At 41.2% G+C, this 18,637-nt stretch overlaps 1 protein-coding gene across 10 annotated transcripts in view; it reads left to right on the forward strand.

Annotated features, from left to right (window-relative positions):
* Positions 1-18,637, forward strand: part of LOC147024721 (sister chromatid cohesion protein PDS5 homolog A-like) — a 197,904-nt gene that overhangs the window by 100,219 nt on the left and 79,048 nt on the right. For 8 of the 10 annotated variants that reach the window (XR_015059167.1, XR_015059166.1, XM_085884895.1 and 5 more), the window contains 3 exons: positions 5,392-5,440; positions 16,765-16,904; positions 18,387-18,499. Coding sequence is in view for 8 of the 10 variants with exons in the window: in XM_085884895.1 (XP_085741021.1) it covers positions 5,392-5,440; positions 16,765-16,904; positions 18,387-18,499 (302 nt within the window). In the remaining 2 variants the exon portion in view is untranslated. The remainder of the gene's footprint in view (positions 1-5,391; positions 5,441-16,764; positions 16,905-18,386; positions 18,500-18,637) is intronic. The other 2 variants (XM_085884891.1, XM_085884897.1) reach the window with 2 other exon arrangements.

Genomic DNA, 18,637 nt, shown 5'->3' on the forward strand with positions numbered 1-18,637 from the left:
TTGAAATGGGGTAAATCTCCTGGGATCTGTGGCATCCATGCTGAACTTCTCAAGGCTGGTGGAAATGCTGTACAGGTCATTGCATGCAGTTTTGTGCTCTGCCTGGAACACAGGCATCATCCCAACTGACTGGAAGAGGGGCCTTGTTGTCCCCCTCTGGAAAGGGAAGGGTGACCGCCAGGACTGCAACAACTACGGACGGGTGACGCTGCTTTCAGAGCGAGGCAAAGTCTTTGCTCAGATAATGCTTGATGGGGTTCGCCACCATCTGTTTGAGCACCAGCACCCAGGGTAGTCAGGATTTACACCAAAGAGGTCAACGATTGACCGTATCCTTGCCCTTCGGGTCTTCACCGAACGCAGATGATTGTTTTGGCAGGGCTGCTTGCAGTCTATGTTGCTCTCTGCAAAGCGTTTGATTGAATGAATCGGGATGCCCTCTGGAAGATTCTCGGTCTTTGTGGGGTGCTACCAAAACAGATCAATCTGATGTCTGAACTATACTCTGGTACTCAGAGTGCTATGAGGTGTGGTGGTTCCATCCCTGACTTATTTCCAGTTGTTACCAGAGTTCGTCAGGGGTGTGTACTGGCCCCCTCACTTTTCAGCACTTGTATGGACTGGATTTTGGGGAGGATGTCTGAGAGATCAAGCTGCGGTGCATCGTTTGGGAATGTCAAGATCTCTGACTTTGATTTCGCAGATGATGCAGTCACGTTTGCGGAGACTCTGGATATCCTTTTGTGGGCCTTTGAGGTGCTTAAGCATGAGTCGGAGCCACTGGGATTATGGGTTTCCTGGGAGAAAACTAAGATCCAGGCTTTCAATAACATCTTGGATGCTGCTGTCCTGTCTGTGCCTTTTTGTGGTGAGGATGTTGAGGTCACAGAGAGATTCACTTTCCTTGGCAGTGATATTCATGTCTCCGCTGGCTATGAGCTTGAGGTCAGCAGACATCTGGGTTTGGCTTGGGTAGTTATGGATTCACTGGATCATGGGGTGTGGCACTGTCGGTACCTGTGCAGGTGGATGAAAGTCCAAGTTTTGAGGTTCTTGTTGCTTTCAGTCTTGCTCTCTGGATGTGAGACTTGGATGCTGACCAGGGATCTAAGACGAAGTCTTAACTAATTTGGTACCAGGTCTCTTTGGAGAATCCTTGGTTATCACTGGTCGGACTTTGTATCCAGCGAGCGGTTGCTGAGAGTGACTCAGATGAGATTTGTTACCTGTATAGTCTGAGTGTCAGCTGCGGCTGTATGGACATGTGGTTCATTTTCCTAATGCTGATCCTGCTCACCAGATTCTCTCAGCGAAGGAGTCTCATGAACGAAGGAGGCAATGGGCTGACCACATGCCCTCGTGCTTGAAACAGGTTGATCGGCATCTCAGGCAGATGGGAATGGGCCAGGCAACTGCCTGGGGGAGGGGGGGATGGCCAGACTGATTCCCCTGGAGTACCACCGGAAAGTGGACGCAGTGACTCGCTGCTCCAGAGCATGCTCCCATACCTGACCTGACCTGAATTCAACCAGTCAATTATTTTTAAGGTCAACATTGACAAAAATGTCAACACAGGCCATAGGTCAACAACTGAGATGGAATTTCTAAAATCCTCAATTTTCATCCCATTGACTTGAAATTTGAAGAGGATTTGCATATCAGGTTACTGAATACCTCCACCAATTATTTTTGAGGTTGACATCAGCCAAAAGGTCAACATCAGCCAAAGATCAACAACTTTGGTGGAATTTCTAAATTCCTCAATTTTCAACCCATTGACTTGAAATTTGAAGAGGATTTGCATATCAGGTAACTGAATTCAATGAACAAGTATTTTTGAGGTCAACATTGGCCAAAATGTCAACATAGGCCAAAAAGTGGACATTGTCGTTTCTAAAATTGTCATAGTATTTTTAGAGCAACACCTGGCATAGTATAAAATTGTTATAGAGCAACACCTGGCATAGTATTTATTTGAACCAGTGAAGACTGAAATCCCAATGATGAAAACATCTGTGTCAGGGCTCTAGACCAGAACACATGAACTGTCCCTTACCACATTGGCTGTGTGCAAATACATATGGGTATCCACTATGGGTACAGAAAGACTGGTCACCCCATGCAGTTCTCTTTCCTTGTATGACTTCCAGGCCTCAAATACTCAAGCTCTTCCTCATTGACGCTACATACCAGAAACTTCTTCCACTGTTGAGGAATAGGTTGTTCATACACTTTGATATGTTTTGAATCACTCATATTACTCACTCTACATTTATGATTAAAATATCTGGGTGTTTGTCTATGGCAAGACATCTCAGGCAAAGGACTTTGTCTATGACAAAGGACATATAAGACAAAGGACTTTATCTATAACAAAGTACATAAGGAAAATGACTTTGTCATAGACATAAGGTGATGAAAGAAGTCTGAGGTTCACAAACGTACAGAGAGCCTTGTGATTTCCTCAGATCCAGCTGCTGGATCATGACCATGCCATCTATGATGAAGACACTTCCTTGTAGTATTTATGTGGTTGGGCTTTCACAAAGAGGTTCCAGCGCATGAAAGAGGTTGGCTTTATTTGTCTTAACAACACGGCCTTGTCTGGTAGAAAACAGCAGTGGCAATGGATCCAAACAGTATGTCATCATGACTTAAAGATCAAGATTCTGAGCCCTTCCGATGTTAACTAACCGAGCCGGGATATTTCTGTATTTTAAGGGTGACCTTTTCCCACCAATTGCAGTCAGTTTTTCACATGCTAGTGAACTTTAACTTTGTAATCTTGGAAAATAGATCAACATTCCCTTGCTGTAGCCTCTCCTGGACAAACTGACAGAACACATTTTCCCCAATGATTCTGGCCATGTCTAAATCTAAAGAAACCTCACATGGCAACAACTGAAGAGATCTGAACAAGTTGCTCTTGCTCATATTCAAATGGGTTGACCATATTGCAGATGACCTCTTTGATGGCTGAATTGTCATGTTGGTAACATTTATTTCTACCTGGTTGCAGATTTGCATGTTTGCTCATCGTTTGGCCCTTTCCTGCTATTGCTACACATATATTAGTGATGGTAGCCCTCTTATGGTGTATGGATATCCATCGGTTCAATGTTCCTTTTTTGTTGGTGAAACCGATCATCCCACTTTTAATTTTCCATTTGCTCTCTGGTTAGATTACAGGTGACTTCTGCAAAGTAATTCTCACTGCACTGCACTACAAAGTCACCATCTGTGTGATGCTGGTGCACTTCTGGGTCACTGGAAAATCTTTCATCGCAAGCCAATAGATGGGCATGTACCATGCATAATTTTGGTAGGCATATGCAAAATGACTGCTATGGAAGTATTTCTCGTACACATGAAAGATAGAGATCCCAATTGCCCTCTTGCATGGCTCTCTGGAAAAGCAGCAGAACATCTATGATTTTGATGTAAGAGCTATAGAAGTTGAAGCTCTTGTTGCTGCTTCTTGAAGTGATGAAGTCATCATATGAGATTGCTATTTGTCAAAATTCCTTCCTTGTAGCAAGATCTTACCATGCCAAGTGAAGGTGATGTGAAAGTCTAAAATAAGATGCTGGTTCTCCTCTTACTTCTCCTCTGGAAGAGATTGGAGATAGCTCTCAATGCGAAGTTGTTGCAGTGCCTCATACATCAGTCTGTTTGCTTGCATGCTCCTATTGTAGTGATGACCACTGATAATCCCATTGATAGACCTTGCAGAAACAAGTTCAGCCTCAATGAGAATAACCTATAGATTAGCATTTTCATCCATTTTCCACTGCATCTAGGTCATTGTATTGTGAAAGACACCTAATCTTAGCACAAGTCTCTTAATAAACACTGCACTCCTCCATCATATATTTTGGGCTTTGGAGTACCTCGGCTTGATATAGTACTACAACAATTGTATTCAAATGAACATTGTCAGAGATTTGTACACTCCGATGCAACTAAGTGAGTCGAGTGCTCAAAAGCAAGTATTGTGAGACAGTATTTTGATTGGTCAATGTGGCCAACTACAAAATGATGGTGCTGATTGGAGAAGATGGGCTCTCCATTGACAAAACTGCTCCATTTGGTCAGGATTAGAGCTTCGTCACTTTTCCTTTTGAAAATGGTCACAAATGTCCTCAAAATTCTTGTAAACATGAAAATTCTGCAAGGGTGAGCATTCTTTTTTTGTCAAGAACAATATTTTCAGTATAATGTGAAGTTTTCATGCCCTACCTCGAGGTAGGGCATCAAGGAACAGAAAATGGGGACTGCCCACAGTCCACTGTTTCTAGATACTGCAAGAAATTCTTTGAAGAGTCTGGGCTGCTGTTTTCATGTCCCATGCTTCATTCATTATTGTATGGTACATGCAGTTTTTCTTTATTTGTTATCGTACATATCGCAGTTCCAGAGGTGGATTCAAATTCAAAACGTTTTTAAAATTGGGTACAGATTCTTTCTGAAGACAGCATGTTTTATGTTGCTGAATCCCCTACTTGCACTAACCCAGAATGATAATTGCTAAATATTGCCATTTTATTGTGTTGGGGATAACCTGGATTAGACTTCCAAACCACTACAATGAGGATATTTTCCTACCAACAAGGGTCATCCCAATAGTTACGTTTCCCCACTTCCATCTAAGACGTAGTACCATTGACAAACTTTATTCACGTCACATTATTCTGCAGAATCTTCATCGCATTCCAATGTACTTTATCAAGCTGTCAACTAACTTTTTTAATCCCAGTACAGAAGCCTTCCTTCTGAAGTGTCCTCAATACATCAGATATGGCTGTTAACCTTATTCAGCACATGCAAAGCCCCAAGCTTGGTGGGTTTTTTTTTTACGCCTCCAAAAGGTTCTTCCTGGATTTCTTGTGCATTTTTCTTGTGCATCACTGGAAACTGAAGATTTCCAATGTAACAGCATACTACATCATTATGATGTATGATAATAGCATTACATCACAAGGAGTTTTGGGGGTTTTTTTTACTGATGCTTTCTTGTGCACTCACCTCTTTGGTACTAGATGCCATTATTTAAATTCCTGAAACAAAATAAAATAGTGTGAGAAACTTGCTATTTACCAGGCATACAAGTAAATAATGTGGTGGTATACATGTAATTTCGCAATCACCAAGACCTTTTCGTGAAAAAGTTGCAATTTTGATAACAATTTTTGGGATGACACTCGTATTAGCAAGCTACTTGGTGAAGGTGACATTTTTTTATGATTATGTGCATTTTATTTGGTGAATGTTCATGATTTAAGAACAACTGAGAGATGTGCAAACGTTTTCATTTTAATGACTGTACTTTAAGATCAATATATTATTTTTATTTTGCTCAAAAATTTATTGTGTACCAAAATTTTGTTTCAGTCACCAGAAAATACAAGCATGATAAACGTGAAAATTGATTTAATTGCAGGTAAGTACAGTATTGTATGTCTATTTGTTTTATTTCTGCCTAACTGCTGACATTGGAATAAGGTATCAATGCACAGGTAATATTAGTATTGATTTATCGTATTATTTTATCAATGAATTGTTTATTTGGAAAGAGCAAAATGCTTTTGGTGCATCAGAGTGGCTTTTGTTTGTTTATTTGTTTATTTAGTTTATTTATTTTTGTTGTATGCAAAATCTATGCTTATGGAAGAGTGAGGTGACAGAGGATAAAAAGGCAACATGCTGTGACAGTGGGCAAGTGGAGCCACGGTTAGGCACAAATATGCAAGGGAATGAACAAACAGGAAACGAGAAAGTGTGGAAATGCAGAAAGGATCGTGAGTCGGGATGTAGAATAACATAAGATGGTTGTGCAACATAACCTTCAAGCCCGGGAGGAAAGTGTGACTCATCTGCCTCAAGAAGACAATTCCACAAATGGGAGAAAAGGGAAACAAAGGAGTTGAGTTGAGTGGAAAACCTGGATTTTGGGAGATGAACTGGTAGTTGGAAGATTGTGTGTGTTTGGGTATGATTGAAGGTTACGAGAGCAAAGGGAGTGAGATCAGAGCATAGATGAGAATGGAGGATAAAAAATTTTTCGCTATCTTTTTTTTTTTTGCTAATTTTTCACTTATGTCTTACATATCTCTTCTTTTACTCAAGTCTGTTCTCAGGCTGAACTTGGGTGACATTTATCCTCAGCTTACATTCCTCTTGATCAAACATTGCTGTGTGTTGTTCCTCTGTCTCCAGGCCCATATCCTTCTTCAACATGTTGATTTAGTTGAGAGCTGGTCTCCTTCGTTTCTATGTTTGGCAGTGTTCAGAAAACGTGAGACATCCCTAAGTTTAACCGACAGCCTTGGAAGAGAGCGATAGAGCTCTTTATTTTCCATATGTCCAGACCAATGGATATTATACAAGACTGAATGAAGAAGTCAAGTTTAGCATCCATGAAATCCCTTCTCATGGGTCATCGTGAGGGTCCATGCTTCACTTCCATAAAGCACGATTGACTTAACTGTTTCCATGTACAGTTGGTTCTTGATACACAGAGATTGAGTGTCGCTAAGTTTCCATGTTCTGGAAAGTCATTTTAGCAAGCTCTCCATGCAGCAGCTTTCCTTTATTTGATATCCTGAGGAGTTGTGTAAATCCAGGAATCAAGATCTGGTGGTGATCAGATTCAGGAAAGTATTGATGCTTGCATAGATTGGACAAAAGATTGGCAGATGCAATTTCACCTGAGCAAGTTAAGGTGTTGGGGATGGGAAAGAACAATGAAAATAGAGATTACAGGATGCAAGGGGTAATTTTGGAGCGTGTCATATAGAAGGATCTGGGGGTGGTAATAGATATGGGAGGTTCAAGCAGGCAGCACAGTGCCAGGCAGCTATAGGTAAAGCAAATAGGGTTTTCGGTTGTATTTGGAGGGGGATCATTTATAAATCAAAAGAGGTGGTGTTAACATTCTACAGAAATTTAGTGAGGCCACATCTAGAATATTCTGTGCAGTTTTTGGCACCACAACTCAGGATGGACATAGATGCACAAATTCCTTCTATTAGCCTTCACAGTACAATAACGGTTCCAACTATTGGCCTTTTGACCTGAAATCCAATTTGGTTTGGCCTCTGGTGTTGATCAACATCTACTGTATCTAACAATATTAATATGCCACCCAAAGAACACCTAAATAGTTCACTTTGCAATGGCGAGATAATGCAGATGGACAACCTGATGAAATCCAAAAATTAGTTTCTTATAAGACAACTACATTCATTTGTACATATTTTGAATACTTCCTTATAATCAACCCACAATCTATTTCATCAGGCCTCCAAGCTGTAAGCCGGAAGCTTATTGTTCTTGTTGAGATTATTATTTTCTTTCTGCCAAATGTTGTCAATCCTATTTTATATGGATAAACCTGAAACTTCACAGAATTATTACAAGTCATCAAATCTCATGCATATCATGAAATGAACCAAATCTGTTGAAAGACTTGGTGGCCATCCTGGATTTATGAATTGTTTTCATCAATTTTCTCCAATAATACTACACTGATCGATACAATCAATACATCGTTATATGAGGACAGTTTTAAATCTGTGAAAGAAAAGTATCTCCAAGGTAAAATGGCTGGCATGGGCTCATTAAAATTGACAATTTTTTGACATTGGGGAGGTTAATTAGTTTAGATGGAAAGTGTGTTGGGTGTTTTGTTTCTTTTTTAAATGTGAATAGATCTTGGTCGAACAATGTCGCTCGAGACATTTTTCTTCATGATAATTGCCAAGCGGCTTGGCTGGCTGAATATAAAGTCAGTAGCAGGCATCCCGCCTTGCTCGCCAAACTGTCTGCCCAAGGCCAACTCAGCTCTTGGATTACTGACTTCCTCCCCTCTCATAGCCAACTTATGGCTCTCAACAGAACCCCCTTTCATCTCTTTTTTTCTGTCAAGATTGCAGTACCCCAAGGCAGTGTTCTCGGCCCCATCTTATTCCTAAAATTCATCAATAATCTCACTGACTCTCTGGAAAATCCTCTATCTCTTTGCTAATGACTCCACCCTCTGCCATACCATCTCTTATCCCTCTGATCAGCAGACAGCAGCCTCTTCACTCTCTGCAGACCTGGATAAAATCACAAGCTGGTCAACTCTTTGGAACTTGCCTTTCAATCCTGACAAATTTTACACACTCACTCACTATGTCTCTCCAAAAGGACTGTCTGGAAAACTTCCCCATCTACTTTCTCAACAATCCCCTTGAAGAAGTCCTTTCATTCAAGCTTTTGGGCCTCACTATCTGCCATGATCTTTCCTGGGAAAGCCTAATCTTCAAACTGCCCTCCAAAGCCAGTCGCCGACTGGGCATCCTACATCATGCAAAGTCCATCCTTGGCACACCTGAGCTTCTAACCACTTCCAAAGCTTTCATCCACAGTCTGATAGAGTACTCCTCTTCTCTCTGGGGAAGTGCTCCTGCCTCACACCTAGCTCGACTTCATGCTGTGGAAATCAAGGCTTTTAGGATCATTGGTATCTCCGTGATGAGGCTGAGTCTTTGGGCCTCTTACTCATTTATCGCAGGTTGGTCGGTGGTCTTTCTGTCTTCTACCATCTCCTCTCCAGCCTCGCCCCCCCCCCCCCCGCTCTCTCTGCGACTTGTCCCCACCACTTCCGCAGGGCGCTCAAGGTCTGCGAACAACACCCTTCTGGTAAAACTACCAAAATCACGAATCACTGCTCACCTTCATTCTTTCATTCCTCTTTTTTCCCGCCTTTTGGAATTACCTCCCTCTCTCTATTCATTCCCATTCTTCCCGCCAGGCCTTCAAAACAGCTGTTCACCACCACCTCTTATCATCCCCCATCCAAATCCTCAATCTTTTCTACCCCTGATAATCTACCCAAGTCCACCTCCTTCAAATTCCCTGCTTTCCTTCCTGAAAGTCCCTGTAATGTCCATCTTCTATTCCCCATGTTCCCCGTCACATCCCTCTCCCTTCCCCAGATCTCATAATGTCTCTGTTCCCCACTGTTTTGTCCTTCCCACTCCCTCCTCTCTTGTCTCATGTCCCCCATGATGTGTGTTGTGTGTTCGCTCTCACACGAGCCTCGACAAGGTATAGAAAAAAAACCCAAAAACAACAAAACAATCACTTTCGCCCCAGAAACAACAGTCAATCTGAACCACGCAGGCCACTGCTCAGATGCCATGACCGAAGACGACTGCGCAGCTCTACTGCGCAGCTCGGTTAAAGGTGACTCGGCATTTTGACGCGCGCGCACGAAATTATATTTGAAAATAAATGCCGACGTTTACATTTCGGGTTTTGAAACTTTTGCACCTTCGGTGGAAAATGTATAAATATAGAAGGCTAAAAATGTGTTTTATATTTATATTTCATTTTGGCAAATATACCGTCGGCGGATCCGTAAACCAAGTTATAAAATAACTAAGGCCTTAGCAGAGATGTCAAGAGATGTATGATACATTATTAATCACGATCACCTCATCTTTGTCGAATGGAGTTTCTGATGCCTTGTTTACACATCATGCACATGAACATGATTCAATGCAAGACAAAGCAGCCATCATACACAGACAATTTATTGGTAGATTGCAGAGCTTGGCAATGCAGTACAGATGGGTGATGTTCCTCAGTTGAATGGGGGCACACTCTTTCTTGGACATCTTGAGCTCGAGTCAACCGTCTTCCCCTCTTTCACTTGTGTCCTGCAGGATTATGGAGGGTTGGATCAACTACATGATTTTGGAACCATATTGATGTTTAGAACATTGCCCTCAAGATGTGCTGATTAAACACATCTTTGATTGGTTGTAGTGAGGCTCTTGTCTGATCCGTTGTTGACGACAATACATATCGGAGTTTGTCAAGAGTGCTGCAGTTGTCACCTTCTTCCCATACAAGAGCAACACAAGCAATTGAGCTGGGTTGAGTGAATTGGACAGAGATGCTGATCTTCCAAACTCCAATAGCATGTGGACAGAGTCGACATGGACCATGAGCTTCATGAAGACAGTATGCCTTCCGATCTTGAAAACTGCATTAGTTGTATCACAACCTGTTAACTTGTGAACTGCTGGCAGACACTGATGCACTCTTCCTAACCCAACTCTCCTGATATGGTGTGGGCAGGCATTGATGTGTGACCATCTTTCTTGAATGACCAGTATGCATGTAGGTTTCATGAACCAGCACATCTCTACTGTAGTAATGCAGTATAATTACAAGGACATCTGTATCATCACCACGGACAATGAGTCTAGAATGGATTTTTGATAGATAGATGGTGAGGAGCACAATTCTTGTATGCCCTCTTCTTGTGTAAAGAACAGATCTGGCATCAGCACAGTTCCACCGTTATCTAACAACTTCACGAGCTTCCCATCTGCAAACCCACCAGGTACAGTGCCTTCAGAAAGTATTCACACCTCATGATGTTTTCACATTTTGTTGTGTTACAGCCTGAATTTCAAATGGCTTAAATTTAAATTTTTTGGCACTGAGCTACACAAAATACCCCACAATGACAAAGTGAAAACATGTTTTTAGAAATTCTTACTGATTTATTGAAAATGAAGTGCAGAAATATGTAATTTACATCAGGATTCAACCCCCTGAATCAATGATTTGTTGAAGCGCCTTTGACAGCGATTACAATTTTGAGTCTTCTTGGCTATACTATGCTTGTATCAGCTTTGCACATTTGAATTTGGAGGATTTTCTCCCATTCTTCCTTTTTGCTCAAGATTTGCTCAAGATTTGCTCAAGATTTGCTCCAGATTTGCTCAAGTTCTGTCAAGTTGGATGAGGAGTGTCAGTGAACAGCAATCTTCAAGTCTTTCCACAGATTCTCAATGGGATTCAAGTCTGGGCTTTGATTCAGCCACTCAAGGACTTTCATTTTATTTTCTGAAGCCATTCCAGTGTCTCTTTGACTGTATGCTTGGGATCATTATCCTGTTGGAACATAAATCTTTGTTGCAGTCGAAGGTCGTTTGTGCTCTCAAACAGGTTCTCCTCAAGGATTTGTCTGTATTTCGCTCCATTCATTGTTCCTTCTATCCTTGCAAGTCTCCCAGTCCCTGCCTCATTAAAGCATCCCAATAGCATGATGCTGCCACCACAATGCTTCACGGTAGGGATGGTGTTAGATGGGTAATGAGCTGTGCTCGGTTTCCGCCAGACGTACCGCTTTGCATTCAGGCCAAAGAGTTCAAGTTTTGTCTCATCAGACCACAGAATCGTTTGCCTCGTGCTCTCAGAATATTTCACATGCCTTTTTGCAAACAACAGGCATGCTGTCATGTTCCTTTTTCTCAGGAGTGGCTTCTGTCGAGCCACTCTCCCATCAAGCCGAGATTTGTGAAGTGCTGCGGAGACTGTTGTCCTTCCGGAAAGTTCTCCCATCTCAGCTAAGGAACTCTGTAGGTCTGTCAGAGTGGTCGTTGGGTTCTTGGTCACCTCCCTGACCAAGGTCCTTCTTGCCCGGTTGCTCAGTTTGGTCAGACGGCCAGCTCCAGTAAGAGTCTGGGTTGTTCTATATTCTTTCCATTTCCTAATGATGGAGCTCACTGTGCTCTTGGGAGCTTTCAAAACTAGAAATTATTTTATACCCTTCCCCAGATCTATGCCTCCTCACAATTCTATCTCGGAGTTCTACGGACAGTTCCTTGGATTCCGTAGTCAAGTTTCTGCTCTGACATGCACTGTCAACTGTGGGACCATATATAGAAAGGTGTGTATCTTTCTAAATCATGTCCAATCAATTGAATTGGCCACAGGTGGACTCCAATCAAGTTGTGGAGACATCTCAAGAATGATCAAAGGAAATTGGATGCACCTGAGCTCAATTCAGTGTCATAACAACGGGGTTGAATACTTATTGACTCAAGACATTTTCGATTTTCATTATTCATTAATTTGTGAAATTAAAAAAAACAAAAAATTCCACTTTGACATGATGGGGTATTACATGTAGATCAGTGACAAGAAATTTTAATTTAATCCATTTTAAATTCAAGCTTTTACAGAACAAAATGTTCAAACGTCAAGTGTTGTGAATACTTTCTGAAGGCACTGGAGCACAATCGATTGGTTTTCTTAGAGACATGGTTGTGCTTTAGAGACAATGTAGTCACTCACAAACTCAGCAAGTGCAGCTTTGTTTGCAGAGCCTTTCAGAAATAGCCGATAGTTTGGCATATCAGGTGGCTCGGCGTCGCATCACCAGCACCCTGACGTTGGTGTTCCATTTGCTTGATTGGGTGTTCTTTGTCGTATCTGTCAAACACGACTGTTACATTGTGTATACCATGGTCTTCATTGTGTAGCAGAATCAGAATGTCTTCAAAACTTGTCCTGCTAAATAAATGAAGGAGTTGAGGTATTAATCATTCAATGACTGCAGCATTGACATATGCAGTGATGACTTCTTGTTCATCGTTATTTTGCAGATATGTACTTGTCAGTGACAGATTCTAGTTTATATGCCAGTTCAAACTTGTTTGTATATTGCTTTATCCCATCGTCATTGAAGAGAGCGGGGGGAACAGTAGCAAGTTCGTGTTGTAACACGACTCTCATGTCAATATCCCATGAACACGATACAGAGAACAAGCAGTGAAACAAGACTTCAGAGCTGCACATAAGCTTCTTGTGTTTGTGAGAGTGTAGAGGTTTCCATATATCACCAAATGGTTTTATCTTCGGTCTTGGTTGTAGATCCTGAAAACTAGCTGACCTGCTTTCCTCAAGCAACCTCTTCTCTGTAAACTTCATCATGTTTGTCTTTCCCGTTTTTCACTAATGTTGTCAAACTCTTCTCCACTTCAGTGGATGTAACCTGCCCCCCTCATAATTGATTGATTAGTGAACCAGGAACTGTTTCGAAGTCAAATGGGTTGTGGTATTGGTATTCAAGCGCATCAATTATAATCATCTCAACATCTGAGGCACCTTATTCAATTCTCGACCGACCTAGCTCTTTCCGTGTTTCTTCCCCAGCTACTGTGCACATCAGCTTCATAGCCTCTGAATATGAATTTGTGATCTGCCTTGTAAGAAGCCATCACAAAAGAGCCCCTTTGCGAAGTGTGAAACCAATTACTCCTCCCTGACGTTTAGCATCACGGTCGAGTTTCCTTGTCCGTTGATACACAGTTAAACTTGTAATTAGCTGTTTGACGCACAATTAATCCCCCATTTTGGAAAATGCTTGTAGGCACTTGGTTGCTCCACTTCCAGCTGTCTCATTTCAGCCACATAGACAGGAGCATACTTAGTATAGTTGCTTCTTCCCCCAACAACGGAGAATGGTACCGACTCACAGAAAGCACTAAGATGCAGTGCAGGTCAAAGTCGGCATCCCACTTTACTCTTTGCAGTCTGAGCATTACATGAGCAGCTTCCATGAAGGTATCCCAGTATTTTAAGGTTGCAGATTGACCTCTTACAGCTGAGTGGAATTCCTTCATTGCTTCCATCACACCAGTGGTGTCCATGGTGTCTACAGTGTGAGTGCTCGATTGGTTGTCCTTTACTCAGAAGGTGTGTTACAAATCTCGTATGGCTTTTTCTGCATCGGTGTCATCCAATGTAGACCTCGTTTCCCTGCAGATGACTTCGCAGATGTGATGTGCAGATAAATGGATATGTAATAGGTGGGAGCCCCTTCCTTTTGAAATTCTAAATCCGACTTTATGTATTTGTATATCATACATGTATTACTCTTCTCACACTGATCATTTTGACACCAATTTCACCTTTCTATCTCAAATAGTACGGAAGTTACACGCATTTTATTTAATTTGATAATAATGATTTTAATTGTCACCAAAGAAACACAGCTAAAATTTGAGTTTTGACAAATGGTCAAAAATTGTTTTTGGAATAAACATATCAAGTACAGTGTCTCGAGAGAGACTACACACACTTTCAATATTTCCACCTATTGTTGACTTGTCGCCTGGAATTAAATTTCATTAAAACGAACTTTTTCCACCTATATTTCCACATCGTAATCCACAACTTCCAAGTGAAAACCAAATTCTACAAATTTCAGAAAATTAATTAAAATTACAAAACGAGAATATCTTGATTGGATAAGTGTCCACCTCCCCCCCCCCCCCCGAGTTAATACTTGGTGGAAGCACATTAACCAGCAATTACAGCTGTCAGTTTGTTGGGATACATCTCTACCAACTTTGCACACCTTGATTGGGCAATATTTGCCCATTCTTCTGGACAAAACTCTTCAAGCTCAGTCAAGTTGCGTGGGGAGCATTGATGGACAGCAATCTTTAAGTCATGCCACAGATTTTCAATTGGATTTATGTTGAGGCTCTGACTGGGCCACTCAAGGACATTTATATTTTTGTTCCTTAGCCACTCCAGTGTAGCATTGGCTGTGTGCTTTGGGTCGTTGTCGTGCTTAAAGGTGAACTTCTGTCCTAATTTCAGCTTTCTTGCAGAGGGCAACAGCTTTTCCTCGTGGATTTTTCTGTATTTTGCTCCATTCATTTTCCCTTCTATCCTGACAAGTACCCCAGTCGCTGCTGATGAGAAACATCCGCATAACATGATACTGCCACCACAATGCTTCACAGTAGGGATAGTGTTCTTTGGGTGATGTGCTGTTGGTTTTGCATCAAACGTAATTTGCATTTAGGCCAAAAAGTTCCATCTTAGTTTTCTCAGACCACAAAACTTTGCCACATAGCTTCAGAATCTCCGGAGTGTTTTTTGCATACCTCAAACGAGACAAGGCTTTTTTGAGTAATGGCATCCTTCTTGCCACCCGACCATATGGGCCAGACTTGTGGAGTTCTTGGGATGTTGTTGTCACATCCACTCAGTGACCTGTCTTTTCCATAAAGGCATGTAGCTCTTTCAAAGTTGTCAATGGCCTCTTGGTGGCCTCTGATCAGTCTCCTCTTTGCTTGGTCATCCATTTTGGAGGGACTGTCTGATCTAAGCAGTCTTGGTGGTACCATACTCCTTCCACTTCTTAATTATTGCCTTGACTGTGCTCAAAGGGATATTCAAGACCTTTGAAATCTTTTTATACCCATATCCTGATCTGTGTCTTGCCATAACTTTATCCTGGAGGTATTTTGAAAGCTCCTTGGTGTTCATGGTTGAGTCTTTGTTGTGAAATGCACTACCCAGCAGAGGAAACCAACAGAAACAGATGATTTTTACTCTGAAATAATCATAATCACGACAATTTAACGCAGGTGGAGGCCATTGAACTTGGTGTGTGATTTTGAAGGTAATTGGTGACACCTGAGGAAATTTACAATCGCTATTTATGATAAGGAATATTAAGGACACATATATTATAAGGACACTTATCCAACCAAGAAATTCTAGTTTTGTATTTTTAATTAATTTTCTGAATTTTGTAGAATTTGATTTTCACTTGGGAAGTTGTGGGTTACGATGTGTAAATAAAGGTGGGGAAAAGTCTTATTTAATACAATTTAATTCCAGGCTGTAAGGCAACAAAAGGTGAAAATTTTCAAAGGAGGTGTAGTCTTTCTATAGGCACTTTCCAAAAATGCAACGTTTTTTGTTACGAAGACAATTTGGCTCCTTTGGCGAGATTTGTTCTGTTAGGTATAACTATTTTCATGGAAAAATGCAAATTTCATCAAATAACGAATATGCAAATGAGATAATTAGCATATCTGATGCCATAATCGGGTGATCCCTTCCCTGCTGATCAATTTGATACCAAAGCTTCTTCTCTATCTTAAAAATTAACGAATCTGTGGTCATTTTATGTTTAGGTGGATACAGTACTTTTTCAGGGGTTGCCATGGAAAACATCCTGAAAAATATTACTGCCAACAATTCTGGCAACTACACTCACTTTGAAGTCGTCCCACATAATAATCTTTAAAAAAAAAAAAATGGTTTGCTTTGTTCTATTTACTGGGGGAGGGGTTGACATCTTATGCCGATTTGCCACAGCTCTACTGCCCCACCCTGTAGTACATATCTGCAGTATCCATGATTAGGCTTAAAAGCCAGATTAAGATTAGGCTTAGTGCCACATCAGCACCAAGGCTGGGGGGAAGGGGGGGAGGGATTGGGAACGACCCAAACATGAATGCATTTCCACCGACTGGGCTTTGTCAGCATGTTGCCATGATCCCACACCTCTTCCCTCCACTCTATTTCTTTGACAAGGCATCTTTATCTGAGGCTAATCACCCTTTAGCTGCTGTGTTGACACCAATTTTTTTGTTCCACATCACGGCTCTCGCCATGCAAATTTTAACAAGCCCAAAAGGATAGCAAAACAATCACCTCTGCACTCACTGAATGATATGATGCACCAGTATTTGCACTCCAGTTATAATTTTCATGAGCAACAGATACAGAGAAACAAGCAAACTCAGTGCGAGATAAATCGACTCTGAATGGCTCACAGGAAAAGCACACCTGGAAGAAGATGCGATAACATGATTATATCCATGCCCTGTCCACAAGCAAAACGAGTTCCCAAGCCGGTACGTCACAGTAACAAAAACATCTGTGAGTGCTAAATGACAGGGGAACGCATCATCAAGCCTAACATTTTGCATGATGCAGACTTTTTACCCCCAATACCTGACCAGCATAATAGATGTTGATTAAATGCTGAGCAGGAAGATAATTCTTAATAAGTTGTGTTAAGATAAAACATTTTGACCTTGAATTCTCTTCTCTCAAAGATGACAAAAAGATAATTGGTGTACTTGAACGATGATACTTTACCAGGATGCCTTCCAAACAAGTTGCGATCTGAAGCTGCTCTCACCTCATTCAGCTTGATTGTGCACAAACACAAGTGTATATTTGAAGCTTTGACCACACTGCTAGATGCCAACATTTCCTGCAACGAGGCCAGAGCTTGCTTGGTATGCAAACATGAATTTTATGATCTTTTAAACAAACCTTTTATGATAGATGCAAAAAACCTGTTTTGTTGCATGTAATAGTTAATTGTAGTAATTTTATTTTTGCTTAATCGGCTTGTTTTGAGTTATTACCTCCACCACCGAAGGTGGAAGGAGGTTATGTTTTCACCCCTTTTTGTCTGTTTGTCTGTTTGTTACTTGGCGAATATTTTTTTTCGCCAAGTACGAGTATGTTGGTCTGTATAGCATTTGTCTGTCTGTCTGTTTGTCACACGATTTTTGGCCCCAGTTTTCAAGCAATCGTTCTGAAACCTTTTGTGTATGTAGGTGACCGGCCAAGGACAGCAACACTTGATTTTGGTGAAGATCCGAATCCGGATCCGGATCTGAGAATTTTTTAAGTGATTCTTCATCATTGAGAGACGGGGCGAAACTAATATATAGCACAATATCTCAAAATGTTATGGATGGATTCAAACAAAACTTGGTGGATAGGTTGGGAGTGCCACTAGGAAGAATTGATTCAATTTTGGTGAAGATCCGAAACCAGATCTGGATACGAGAATTGTTTAAATTTTAACTGATTCTTCACCATTGAGAGATGGGGCTAAAACGATATTGCATGATATCTCAAAAAGGTGTGGACGGATTCAGATGAAACTTGGTAGATGGGTTGGTAAGGTAACAAGAACAAACCGATTCGATTTTGGTTCAGGTTCGGATTCAGATCTGGTCTATCAATGGGATACGAAATGTAAACTATTCAGTGGAGGTATGTGCTCGACTGAGTTCCATTCCGTTTCGCCAAGTTGTCGCTCTCTGAGTGATTTTTCACTTGTTTGTTTGTTTGTCTGTTTGCTTTTGTGCAGGATATCTCAAAAAGTTGTGGACGGACCTGGATGAAATTTTGTGGACAGGTTGGGTGTGTGACAAGGTCGAAGTGATCAGATTTTGGTGAAGATCCCGATCCGGCTACTAGAATTTTTAAAGTGATTCTTCACCATTGAGAGATGGGGCTGAACTGATACATAACACAATATCTCAAAATGTTGTGGACGGATTCGGACGAAACTTGGTGGACAGGTTGGGTGTGTGGCAAGGACGAATTGTTTCGATTTGGATGAAGATCCGAATCCGGATACGAGAATTATTTAATCTTTCAAAGTGATTCTTCACCATTGAGAGATAGGGCCAAAAACGATATACGTATAGCATGATATTTCAAAAATGCATTGTGCCCGATATATTTTTGTGGATCAGGATTGCGTGGCGGAGGTATGTGCTCTTCCGAGTGCCCTTCTAGTTTATCACTGTTTTATTGTACATACTGTATAACAACAATGTTTTGCTGAAAGGTTTGGCATATTTTACATGTTCTCTTACTCCATATTTTTCCTCACTCTCCTCCATCTTCCCCAGTTCGCATATTTCCATGTGGTTACAAATATTGATAACCTTTTGGATTTGTTTACATTCTCTCAGCTATATATCATGGATCATCTGTTAAAGTATGCAGACATGCCAATGGTGATTGAGACAGTGAAGGTTCTGCTCTATAGAGTTGCAAGTTTCCTGGTTGATGCTGAGGCTTTGCTGTGAGTTGAATGTGCGAGCATTCTTTTTGTATCCACTTGTTTTGGGTTTCAGTCTCCAAGGTATCTTTGTTAGCTTAGGTGCTCTTGTCACAGCTTGGTATAGAGTAAATATCGTATGCCTGGAAGGATATTTGCAGC

This window comes from Eptatretus burgeri, chromosome 6 (assembly GCF_056783735.1).
Source record: "Eptatretus burgeri isolate ZD-2024b chromosome 6, Ebu_testis_v1, whole genome shotgun sequence".
Classification (NCBI taxonomy): Eukaryota; Metazoa; Chordata; class Myxini; order Myxiniformes; family Myxinidae; genus Eptatretus; species Eptatretus burgeri.